Here is a 12870-nt window from a genome sequence, read left to right as displayed (position 1 = left end):
CATAAGCATAAAAAAAGTCATGAATTGACTGACTTAATCTTTGCATGCAAACTATTTATTAAAAATTGATACAGTGTTTTTGAGAATCGATACAGTATCACAAAACATATCGCGATACTCAATATTTTCAATATTTTCTTACACCCCTACAAGAGATCAGTGACACGTTTACTTTTCAACTCTAAATTGTCATTTTTTTTAACTGTCAAATCTCAGTATCGGCCTCAAAACCCTGTATCAGTCGGGCTATAATTTGTATGAAAACGTGAGTGTATTGTTGTTTGTTCTGTTTATTTTATTATAGTATAGTTATAGTTGAATTAAAATATTGATTGCTATCTCGCACACTTTTCATTGCATAACCGGACATACTGACACACTCATACTCAAACATACAGGTGTGTTTCATTCAGTCTCATTTGTCACCTGTGGAACCTGTATGGCTGACGTCTGTTTTGTGTGTTTATTATTCTTTTCCTCCTCCCCTCTTTCCGACGCATGCTCATTAGTATTGGTGGGCTGGCATTAATTTCAGCGGGGCTCTAATTTGTTTAGGCTGTAGGTAGGGCTTGTGGGAGATGGATTCAGCTGTCACATCAGGGTAGTGGTGGTGTTAGTGATGTGTGCTGTCGTGGGGCTGATGTATGCTCAAGGGCCAGCAGGCCAAGGCCCGGGGGCTGGCTGCCTCCACTGCTCTGACGGACGACTGGCAGGCAGCTCGTTAAGAGTGGCCCCTTCGTCGCCGCAAGGTGAGAAGGACTGCGACTTTGCATCAGTGTCTTGCCACAACATCCACATAGAATACCTTACAAGAGATCTGCCCGAGAGGTACAGCATCTAGACAAATACGATACTGCGGTGACGCAACATTGCACCCTGGCTCCTTAACGTCAGATCGTAATGAGGAAAAATAGATTCCATTTCACTTTCAGGAGCTAAATCAGGGAGATATGCCATTTGATGCCTGAACCAGAATAGCATGTGTAAATCCGCAGGGTTCCTAACAAATTGAAAGTCTTTATTCATGAAGAATGTTAGTATTAGTATTGATTTGCACCCTCTACGTTCTTTACACTTGGTGAGGAGAAATCACCCTCAACTCAATTATACCCCTTAGCCTGTCAATTATAGACATGCCTGATTGCTCAAGGCAAATTCTATTCATCAGATTATTCATATGAGGGAAATATGATCTTTTTTTTAACATATGTTGCCCTCTGGGGGTCAGTTTGAGACATGGTTTTAGCCATACTAGCAACAAAGCTCCAGGGATGGCAATGTTGATTTGTTGGTCAGTATATTTACTCCGTACTGAAATATCTCAACAACTGTTTGCTGGATTGCTATGAGGTATTGTACAGGCATAAAAATGTGATAGGGTATCACATCCCAGATTTCAAAATAAAGGAGGACATAATACTACTATTTCACCTCAATTAAACAAGTGAAATGCTAGTATTTTGTCATCTACCCTATCACATTTTTATGCTGTTTGGACTTTGGGTCTAGCACTCCACCGTGAATCCCACTGTTGAAGCGCAACCTCCTTTACAAAAACATATTGTACGGATATTCATGATCTCCAGAGGATGAATCATAATGACTTTGGTGATCCCCTGACTTTTCCTCTAGTGCCACTAGCAGGTCCAATTCGCTGTGCTTTAGTACAGCCTTGTAGATTTGTTAGCATAGCTGTAATACCTTTTTTAAAAAACATATTCAAATGTATTGTGCCATTTCAGAGGTACACATTTTCAACTAATTGCAACACCTAAAGACATGTTCCTCACTTCAGATATGATATGTATTATAGTTAAGGCTAAAGATTATTTAATGGGAGAAATCAATTTGAATTAATTGCTTAATGGCCCGAAGTGTATATGTCCATTTTTTCTGTTTATACAAATTTAATTTTGAGATATCTTGCCGACGGACGAATCTCCTCTGCACTTTTTTCTTCTTTGTTAAAGGTACAGTATGTAGGATTTGGCGACATCTAGTGGTGTGGTTGCAGATTGACTCATCTCTTTCCAAGGCTGTGGTAACGTGAGCCGCCAAGTGCAAAACCGTGGTAACACCGTTTGCCTCGCTCAGGCCATCCTTTCCATAATAAAACTATTTTAGGAGCAACAGAAGTCAGACGGCGGCTGGCGGTACCACAGTTTTGCACTTTGCGGCTCACATTACCGCAGTTTCACAAGCATGTCAGAGAACTACGGTGGCCTTCAGGTAACATAAAAACGTGAAAGGCTCTCTCTAGAGCCAGTGTTTGGTTTGTCTGTTCTGGGCTACTGAAGAAACATGGTGGAGCAACATGGCGGACTCCCTAAAGAGGATCTGCTCCCTATGTAGATATGAATGGCTCATTCTAAGCTAACGAAAACACAACGATTCTTAGTTTCTGGTGATAATACACTAAAGAAAACATGGTTATGAATATTATATACCATTTCTGCTAATAGATCCCCCAAAATGTTACACACTGTTCCTTTAAGGAGAGGCAGCCACTAATAAACAGAGATGTGCATTGCCTCTGAATTAATAGGATTAGGCATAGAATGCTAAAATGCAACTGCAATTACTGTATATCCAACACGATGGTCATTTTGTCCTAGCCTACACTGATAAGAAGATCCCACATCTGAACCATGGGTTTAAACTGGTTTACCATGTCTCAAAATGGAAGCTTTGTTTGTTTGTTTGTTCTTTCCAAGACTTGTTAAAAGAACCAAATGAAGTTCATCCATCAGATATCGGAAAATTAGAAGGTTCTCCTAACTTCAGCAGTAGCCTACCACATCCACCTACACCATCCTCTCATCAGTCTGGAAGCAATGAGTCACACACAAGGAAGACCTAGTGAAGCAAGAGTGATTTACCATAGTGGAATATATAAACACATCTTTGTCGGTACAAACACACACTGATATACTCTTTGCTCTCTCCCAGCCTCCAGTCGATCCCCCTGGACCATCCTCAGACATTACTCACTGTCTCACTGACTCCCTGTTGCCTAGAGCCCCACCGCTCAGCAGCTGGAGAAGTCGTGCTAGGGTTGTTTTCATTGTTCCATTCTTCTCTGACTCTTGGCTTTCTTCTGTGGTGAAAGTCTTCTCACAGCACTCAACGCTGCCAGTTTCATTGTCTGCTGATATGTGTGTGTGTGTGTGTACCTCGTCTGTCTGTGTCTCAGCGCTCGGTTTGAAATGCTTAGCTGTTTTGCTTAAATGGTGAAGGCATCGCTGCCTTCGGGTGACCGCTGCTCCAGGCCTCCCCTGAAGGCTGGTTTACACGGACACTTACAGTTCATCCGGCATGAGCGAGCAGTGCCTCCGGCTGAACTGTGCGCTTGATATGGCCTCATTCTGTTGGGACACTTCCAAGTTCCCTCGGCTTTCCCAACACTTGCGGTTTATAGGCTCTTAAACACAGCTATGTAATCGTCTGTGACCAGCAGACACACTAACAGCAAAAATATGTTCACAGAAAGAAGTATAATACATTCTGTGTGTCTGCTGTTTTATTATTCTAATCACTTTTATCTCTGTTGTCATTAGAAATCAACTGAAGACCAGAGTAGAAGGAATACCTCCCACACCCCTACCGCTAACTACTAACTGTCTATTTGTTCCATTGTGACATTTTCCAGCCTGGATTTAGGCCCCGCCAGAGTACCGACACTGCTTTTATCAAGGTTCTGAATGACATTAATCTCAGCACAGATTCTGGTAAAGTCTCTGTCCTCGTGTTGTTGGACCTTACTGCTGCATTTGATCATAGTATACTGGTTTGGTCTCTCTAACATGGTCCTGAATTGGTCCAAGTCCTACCTTCAAGACAGAGACTATTTTGTATCAGTTGATATAGCTGTACATCAGAGCATCTCCCAACAATGTGTAGAGTCCACAAGGATCAATTATTGGACCTCTGTTCATTCTCTCGTTAGTTGAAATTATTAAAAATGTTAAGATTTCATATCACATGTATGCAGATGACACGCATATATATATATATATATTTGCATCTCAAATTCAGACCTAAATTTCAGTAGTCACATTACATCAATAACAAAATCAGCCTTCTACCACCGTAAAAAAATATCCTAAAGATCAGAAACTTGATGTCAAAACATGACCCAGAGAAACGTGTACATGCTGTTTCTAGCATGCTGGACAACTGCAATAGGCTGTTCACAGGTCCTAGATATTGATCTGATCTTCTGACCCTGTTCGAAACCATTGCAGACGTCTCAGCTCGGCTAGCTCTGGATTACTAGCTGTTCCCAGAGTAAAAACTTAATATAGTGAAGCTGCCTTTAGCATCTATGCTGCTCAAATGTGGAACTTGCCAAAAGAAGAAAGACTGGAGACAATGCTGACCATTTTAAAATCCAAGATAAAGACCTACCTGTTTACCATTGCATTTAATTAATATTCTTATAAATCAAATTGATTTGTTGGTTTGTTTTATCGTTCTTATTCTGTGTATTTTTGCCTGTTTGCTCTTATTGTTTTTATCAATTATTTTCTTGTTTAATCTGTAAAACACTTTGGGTTGGCATTACATTTGGAATGTGCTATATACTTAAATTTGCCTTGCCTTGCCTAAGAAAGGCAGTGGTAAATAAAGTCTGTTTTGCTACACACCTGAGGTTTATGTTGAACCTCATAACTTTCAACTCTGATAGACAATTACATATCCTAAACTACAATTCCAGGTAGTTTCTCTTTGCAGCACACACTGCCTTGTCATTACACTGGATGTCAAAACATCCAGTATTTAGCCAATGTTAGCTGTCCTTCAGAGAAGATATCCATATTTTGCAATTGATGTTCATCTTTGAATTAGTGAAATACTGTCAAGACACTTTTCCCTATACAGTGAAAAATGTACCAGCTGAGGAAGCGGTAGCTGCATAATTATACTGTATTCATATGATTGCAGATCATGTTCATTAGGAAAGATATTTTATGGCAAAAACTGCTCAGCTATAAATCCTTCCATTTATGTCAACTATATGCTTGACTTAGAGACTTAATTAAAACTTAAACATCTGTCACAACCAACACAGCACATCTTAAATACAGCTGTGCTGCTGTTTGTGTTTTAGGGGCACTGTGGGCTAGAAGAAATGTAATGATGCGGGGGTCTTTGCATCCTGACTGTTTAAGCAGAATTCAAACTGACTTTGTGTCACCTCTCAGCTGTTTGGTTTTCCATCAAATTGCAGAACCAATGGGGAACCAATTTCTAAGCTAATTTTGAGTGAAATATAGTTGCATATTACAACTTTACGGTTGAATGATAAACAAGGGAGAGACAATCTCATTTGCAGTCTCAGTTATACAGCTTTATAACACAATTTATTCAGGCTGAAGGATTCTGAGGACCTGCAGTCACATCGGATTCACTTTTGATGGCGTTAGGCCACAGCGGTTTGGAACAAAGGTTCAATCCCAGTTGAATTGTGGAGGTTGTTTTCCTGGCACAACTGAGTCCTCAATTATGATGCCTTTCCACAGGCTGAGTCATCTTATGATTAAAGGCAAACTATTTACATCCTAATTCAATCCATCCTGAGCGGAGTTTTGATAGAAAAGCAGATGTTTATTGTGAAAGTGAACAATTCCGAAAATCTCATTTGGGGAGCAGTGTCAACTTTTTTTACACTTTCAATTGTATGCAATTAAATTATACATTATGTTATTTCTTATATTTACCGTATTGATACATACCCCCTTTCCATCTGTTTTTTCATTGCATTTCATTTCTCATGTGTTTTCTATTATTATTTGATTTAGTTGAATAGGCTTTTTTTTGAATGGAAACACAAAGAACAAGTTGTTTTGTAGCACAATACGTGTCTATTGGATAAACATTGCCAGAACCCCTTTCACCGCAGGTATGTCTATTAAAATGCTCTTGATGTGCCTGGACATACCCATTAGAATAAAATGGGAAAACAAGTTGCTGAAAGAAGAAAGGACAGCGTTTTTTTGTCTGTCATGTCTCCCCACTCTAATACTGCAGCCTGTAGGAGGTGTAAAGCTGTTACAAAGCTTGTTGACTTTGGGGAGGATGCTGTCCAGAAGTGTCCGCAGCTCCTTGTGAGGAAGCCTTGGGGCTCCGTTACTGATGGGAGAGATAAAGGAGCAACCTGTTCGTCCCTCAGATTTGGACAGCAGGAAAGCTGGAGAAGGAGATGAGTCCTCTTGTTGACTGCGGTGACTGAAAACAATTTTTGCCATAATGGAAACCTTCAGAATTTTTTTGTCATGAATCAAAGCAACATTTATAATAAGAGAGACAGGAGTCAGTGTGGACAAATCTATGATGACCTCAAAGACAAGGTCTCAGTAGGAGGTCAACACAAAGATACAACAACAAAGAGTGAGGGAAAAATTGCAGTTTTAATGACCATGCCTGATACTGCACAAGGAGAGGAGACTGAGGTTTTCTTCCCCTAGATAAACAAGGATATAGACTCTGATGTGGAAACGTTGAGGAGAAAAATGCAACAAGATGTGGAGGACAAAATCACTGACATTACAAAATGCGGTCGTTGTGGTATTTTTAGAAATCTATATGCACTGCATATGTTTTAGAGCGCTGAAATTACATGAAGGCTCATCTGTCTCTTTCTCCCTGTCCTCACTCAGGATGCTCTGGACCACTGGGCATGGAGGGCGGTATTATCTCAAACCAGCAGATAACGGCCTCTTCCACCCACCGCGCTCTCTTCGGCTTGCAGAAGTGGTACCCGTACTTTGCACGCCTCAACAAGAAGGGCCTGGTCAATGCCTGGACTGCTGCCGAAAATGACAGATGGCCATGGATCCAGGTAAAGCACAGTCACAGGACAGGACACACGCAGAGCCCGGCCAGTGCTAGACACAAATGAATGAAAACACGGGCCAAAAATCATAAATACACTTCTTTATTCTCTTGTTTGTTGTGGCTTAGATTGTTATATTTAAGTTCCCTACCATTTAACGTCACTTGTTTGTAGTTGATGGTTAGAAGAAAATGTGAAAATGTGTTTACTTTAGAGATAATTACTGATACTGTAAAAGTGATGTCTCAATTACTGGTAATAAAGAGCAATAAAAAGTGTGAGCTGGAGGTAGAACAGATGCAGGTAGTCAAGGGTGATGAACAGCGTGAAAGGGTAAAGCTGTCTCCAGCTAGTGGCTGTGACTGCGTCTTCGGTGAAGACAGTTACTCAACCGTGCCATCTCTTGTTTTGACGTTTAGTTGTGACATGCTCACCTTTGTAACTGCTTTGGCTCTTGCTGTATTTCGTGTCATAAATTGTGTTCAGCAATAGACGTTCCTTTGCAATAGAAGTATGAGGCACAGTATTGTAATTACTCAATGCATAGACCCTTTTACAGTTAAAAAACAGTGATGATGTATGTAAGTGTGTGCACATATTTTGGCAACGGAAGTACGGTGGAGTGCAATAGCTTGTCAGGCTATGCAAGGACATTGACCACCAAAGATCGTGAATGCAACCTTAACAAATTGACTTTCCAGATCCGTGTGCCCTTAGTGAGTGAGTAGAAGACATTAGCAAGTGGCCCAATATTCAGTTGCCAGATATATACACGTATCTGGTGGAGAAACCTAGCGTGTAACGTTACATCAGATTACAAAATCTACCAGCCACTCCGTACATTACTATTTTTTTTTGGCTGGTGATCTTACTAAAGCTTTGTTAAATTTAACCTTCAAGCTGTGCCATTAGTTTGGGGCTCATTGTCAAACAGCAGACAGATTGATACTGTAGATTTCATGGTTTTTCTGAAAGCCCAGATCCCATTGCTTTTAATTGTTCGGGCCTGTTTTAATGCAGAAAAATCACTCCCAAAGTGTACTATTATAGAATTGTAACCCTAGGAATCTCTTTGCATTAGGCAATGATTGAAGTGATGGTGTTGAAGATGCTGCAGCTCCCTCACCTGAAATGATCTGGCTCCAGTTTAGGACCTATGTAGAACTGATTGTTGATTTATGTTGAGCAAATAGTCACACATTATGACTACGAGCTGAAACGGCTGTGGCATATAGAAAAACTGCCAGATGATGTATAGCTATGATATACAGTATAAATGTCCCCCCAACTCCAGTTCAGTCCAAAGATGACAGTCTCATCCCATAGATTGTGCAATATTCCAGATAGAAATAAAAACAGTGAGAGAAATGAATCATTTAGCTAGTTGATTGATTAACTATTGTATAAATAATGTTTTTTCAGCTCTGTTACATTTCTCTTACTCTTGAGTCACTCCTGTGATGACAGAAATGCTGACAGCAACCTTTGAAGTGGGCGGTTATCAGATACATGATACACGGACAGTGAACCGTGAACAAAATGTAATAGAAAAACATACTACAGCGTGACAGCGCGATGGGGAAAGTGAAGCTGTACCTAACAACAAGAGAATAGTAACACGGGGCAAAAATGGATTTGTAAAAAAAAAAAAGAGAGAGAGAGAGCGTCAAAGTAACAGCCGACATGAGTGAGAGAAAGGGAGCCTGGCACATGGAGAGGCTGAGGAGAACGGGACATAAAACATTCAGGCGGTTTGTTTGACTTTAATGATGCCACGTGGGATGTTGCGCGGGATGCTGTAGGCATTGTGTGTTTCTACAGAGGGCCTGGATAATTGGGACGTGAGTACAGAGGTGTACAGTCATGTCAGTGTTTTGGGATTATGTTAAGGAGTCGGAGGTGTGCTTTTGTAGTGCAGAGTGATGTGGCGTGACTGCATCTGCATGTCTCTCATGTAAAACTGGTTATACTGGCAGATGACGACTCAATCGGGTTAGGGATCAGATTTGTCGGGCTATTTGTAAGGATTTCTCTGGTGCAGTCTTTGAATGTCAGCCAGTGTCAGCTCTTTCAAATCCAAAGCAGAGCAACACACTTTGAATAATACATCATAGAAGTGCAGACAAAAGCATGCATTCACTGTATATGTGTTTTGTTTGCATTCATGTTGGTTCGTGTGTTTGTGAATCGAGCTTGCCACACACACACACATATCTGTGTACTGTCAGAATATCAGTTTTCCACAGCCTCGCCACGACTAGCTCACACATAAAATTGCATTTGAACACTCGAGGGAAATATGCTGCCGGTCTGGCCAATATCAGCAAAATGTAGCTCCAGCCGGCTGCGTTGGAAGAATGAAACAAACCAAATGACTTGTGAGGGCTAAGAGGGTCTATACATAATTTAATGGGCGGTAAACTGTTAATAACATAATGTTCAGATGCAGATCTCCATCAGTGGGTTCACATATTTTGGCGTATCTATATGCTGCTGCTGCTTCTGCTTAGGCTCTGGATCTGTCTGTCCCTTTTCATTCCAGTATAACCTTTGTTAATAAAACATTGAACAGTCTGTTATGTGGTTGTGATGTGACCCTGTCAAATACCTTTCCATTGCAGTTTATTCCCAGCATGACTGCAATCATTAGTAATTGAATAAAGCATTTGAATACATACACTGCAGTACAAAAAGTGTTACTCTGCCTTATTGCATAATATTTTTCGACTGCAATCAAATTCCCTACCAAATCTTATTCTTAGATGAAAATGATTTCATGAGCCTAAACTTAATGCAGCACTCGGAGCTAGAAACCTAGATGTCTGCCATGACTAATTCATTAGTCTCCAACAGCTGTCTAACAGTTGTGACCACCTCTTCCCAGGTAGAACTGCTACAAATCACTGACAGGTGGTTGGTGAGGCGGTCTATTCCTGGACCTGCTGCAGCATCTCAGTGCTGTTTCACATCTGGACAGTTTGTTTAGGCCATTTCAAATCCTGTAAACGTTTGCAATGCCCCTATGACCACACACAATGATAGCATGATTGCATATCACTGGCTGTTACTGCGAGGTTGTGACATGGTGTGGATTATTTTTGTGCGCTGTGCAGGGATATTGGTTGAGTGGCCACTTTCACAATGAGTCACCAACATCTCACACTTTCTCTGACGTGTGACTGTGGTTGGATGTGATTACCTTACACATCAAACATTGTATAAATCAGTAGGGGTCGGAATCACCAGAGGCCCCACGATACGATATTACCACAATACTTAAACCTGCAGTAGGCAGAATATTTTGTTTAGCTGTAAAATGAGAAAGTTTGCTCCGGCTGGTTTGCGGTGCTTGGTATTTCCTCAACTGATCTCAACATGGCTGCCGGGTCACAAACTTTCCCATTTTACAGCTAAACAGTACACTACAAGATGTTTCTGAAAACGTTTGAGGCAAGAAATACAGAATATTGATTCATATTTGATCAGCGCTGCCTAGTTTGACCGTTTGATCAGAGTTCGCGAGTGATTGACAGCTGCTCAGAGACGGCAGGCTCCAGCTCGGCTCTGATTGGTTGTTTTCCTCCAGTCTGTGAAATCTTGCAGATACCATTTGGAGCACCGGGGGACACAGGGGCACACAATTTTTTTCAGATTACCTGTCTCATTCGCTACTGTCAGGATATAGTGACCGTTTTATGAAAATACCTTTTTTTAAATCACATTTGCTCCATTTCTACCTACTGCTGCTTTAAATCCCGATACGATGTTATTGCGATTTTAAACATGTTGCGATATACTGAGTATTGCGATAAGATATATTATGATGAATTACTTTTTTTCAACTGCAAATTATGCAGTTTGTCAACATCTGTTTTATCTATCATCTATCACTCCGTTCATCTTAGAGTTTTCATTCACATATCTTGAGGTCAGATGTCAAGGGACCCCTTTTGAAAATGGCCATGCCAGATTTTCCTCGCCAAAATTAAGCATAACTTTGCAGCGTTATTTAGCGTTCTTCCCGACAAGCGAACATGATACTGTTGGTACCAATCGATTCCTCAGTTTCATATTATAGCAGTATCTTCACTCTGGCTTTTAGGCTGATCCTGCTACAATCTCTGAAAGACAGAATATATAGCGTCTTGATTGTTAAGCGGTTAATAGTTTATATGCAGTTATAAAGGATTGATGCTTGATGTCCGTGTATCAATACAATATTGCCATGCAAAACATCTTGATACTATGCTGTATCAATTTTTTTTTCTCCACCGCTGTAAATCAATCAAAAAGAGGAAAAACAACAAAACGCTGATGTAATTTCAGTATGTACCTAATGTCTGCATGTGTGTTATAGAAAAAGACAGCACAATAAGAGAGATAAGACTTTTAAAATGTGTGTGTGCTAATTTTTTTACACAACAGTGCCACAGGGCTCTTTGGTAGCTTCAAGGACAGAGGACAATGTAATCGTTACAATACTGCTGCAATTCCCTCAACAGTTTAGATCTCAGCGTTTAATCAACTGAGAGTATTTTCTCACTTTATTTGCTCCTGACCTTTCATGCATGTGCGTGTGAGGCCTTGCTTGTTGGTATGATTATATTCGGTAACCGTTAGTGGTCTTGACAATATAAAGGGCTGGAAGCTATCCACTGTGTATCCAGTTACATTTTCAAGGCTTAATGAGCTCTGGAGAGCATTTCATGGAAAGTATAAAACTGGTTATTTGATGCTGTTCTTCATTGTTTAGCAGATTAAGCAGCAGATAAGTAAGTGAACCAGTCCCTTACAGCAGCACTGCAGTACTATAAGTATTTGAGAGAAAGAATTGAAGTTTTAGTCATGATAAGGGCCACGACTAATGGTTATTTTTGTTATTCATTATACTGTTGGTGATTTTCTTGATCAATCAACTAACCGTTCTATTTATAAAATGTAAGGAAATGGTGAAAAACGCCTGCTAATATTGATTTGTTTTGTCAGCCCAACAATTCAAAACCCCCCAAATACTTGGTTAACTATCATACATGTCCTATATAAAATATGATTTTTTTTCGCAGTTTTGCTTGTAAAATTAATAAAATGATTGATCAATTATTAAAATAGTTGGCAATTAATTCCCTGACGGTCGACTAATGGATACCTCGACTAATCGTTTCAGCTCTAGATATGATGCATGACTCAAATTAGTTTCTGACACGGTTTTCTTATTATACTGGGCTAGATGAAATGAAAATGTAGATGAAATGTAGATGAAAATATAAATCCAAAGAACAAAAACTGTGTTGAAACTAGAATTCTCTGCACATGTTAATGCAGCCTGTGTCTTTGTTCACTGTAACTCAAGATCTGCCTTGTTATAAGCATGATAAATACATCTCAGTCATTGCTATACTATACTATACCTGTGATCTCAAAGGTCCAGTGAGAAATTAAAGATATATTTGTCAATAGGAACCATGACCTTGTTGATCTTTTCTTAAAAATAACTGTAGTAATGCAGTTCCAAACATATCAAGGATGCTTCAAAAATTGTGTTTCCTGAAGGTAGTGTGTGAGTAAATCTGCCTTCACTTGATAAGAGATTTGCTCTTCACTCACCGTGAGGTGAGGCGCAGAGGAAAAGCACAGCGCAGGTATCATATGTCATTAAAAAGTGTGCAAGGAACGCCATTCACTTTTTCTAGGCAACAAAAACAGTTGAAGGTATTGTCTCATTGGTTGCGCTCATGAAAGGTCAGCGGCAACCAGGTTCAGAGGTTTAAATAACTTTAATTTTGACCGCAGCGCTTGGTTGCAGTTTCGAGCGGTGCGCCACGCCAAGAGTAGCGCTCCCGCCTAGCCAAGTGGCACCGCTCTCCCCATAGAAAAACAGCCAGCGCAGAGCGATTTTTTCCGCTGATCATGTGTGGGCGGCTTTACTGCTACAGAACATAATCAGTTCCAGGATGTTGCTGATGGTTACATGCTGAATGTTTTCTCACAGCAGTGAACAATTCTTTAGAGGGAAAACAGGTTAAATGACACCATGC

At 40.3% G+C, this 12870-nt stretch overlaps 1 protein-coding gene across 5 annotated transcripts in view; it reads left to right on the top strand.

Moving 5' to 3' along the window:
- Window positions 1-12870, top strand: part of LOC119492795 (EGF-like repeat and discoidin I-like domain-containing protein 3) — a 126127-nt gene that overhangs the window by 71888 nt on the left and 41369 nt on the right. For 4 of the 5 annotated variants that reach the window (XM_037777550.1, XM_037777549.1, XM_037777548.1 and 1 more), the window contains exon 5: window positions 6660-6841. In XM_037777550.1, coding sequence (XP_037633478.1) covers window positions 6660-6841 — 182 coding nt within the window. Of the gene's footprint in view, window positions 1-6028; window positions 6225-6659; window positions 6842-12870 lie in introns of those variants that run through there. The other variant, XM_037777552.1, reaches the window with a different exon arrangement.

Source organism: Sebastes umbrosus, chromosome 8 (assembly GCF_015220745.1).
Source record: "Sebastes umbrosus isolate fSebUmb1 chromosome 8, fSebUmb1.pri, whole genome shotgun sequence".
NCBI classification, from domain to species: domain Eukaryota; kingdom Metazoa; phylum Chordata; class Actinopteri; order Perciformes; family Sebastidae; genus Sebastes; species Sebastes umbrosus.
This window is presented reverse-complemented; position numbering and strand designations above follow the sequence as displayed.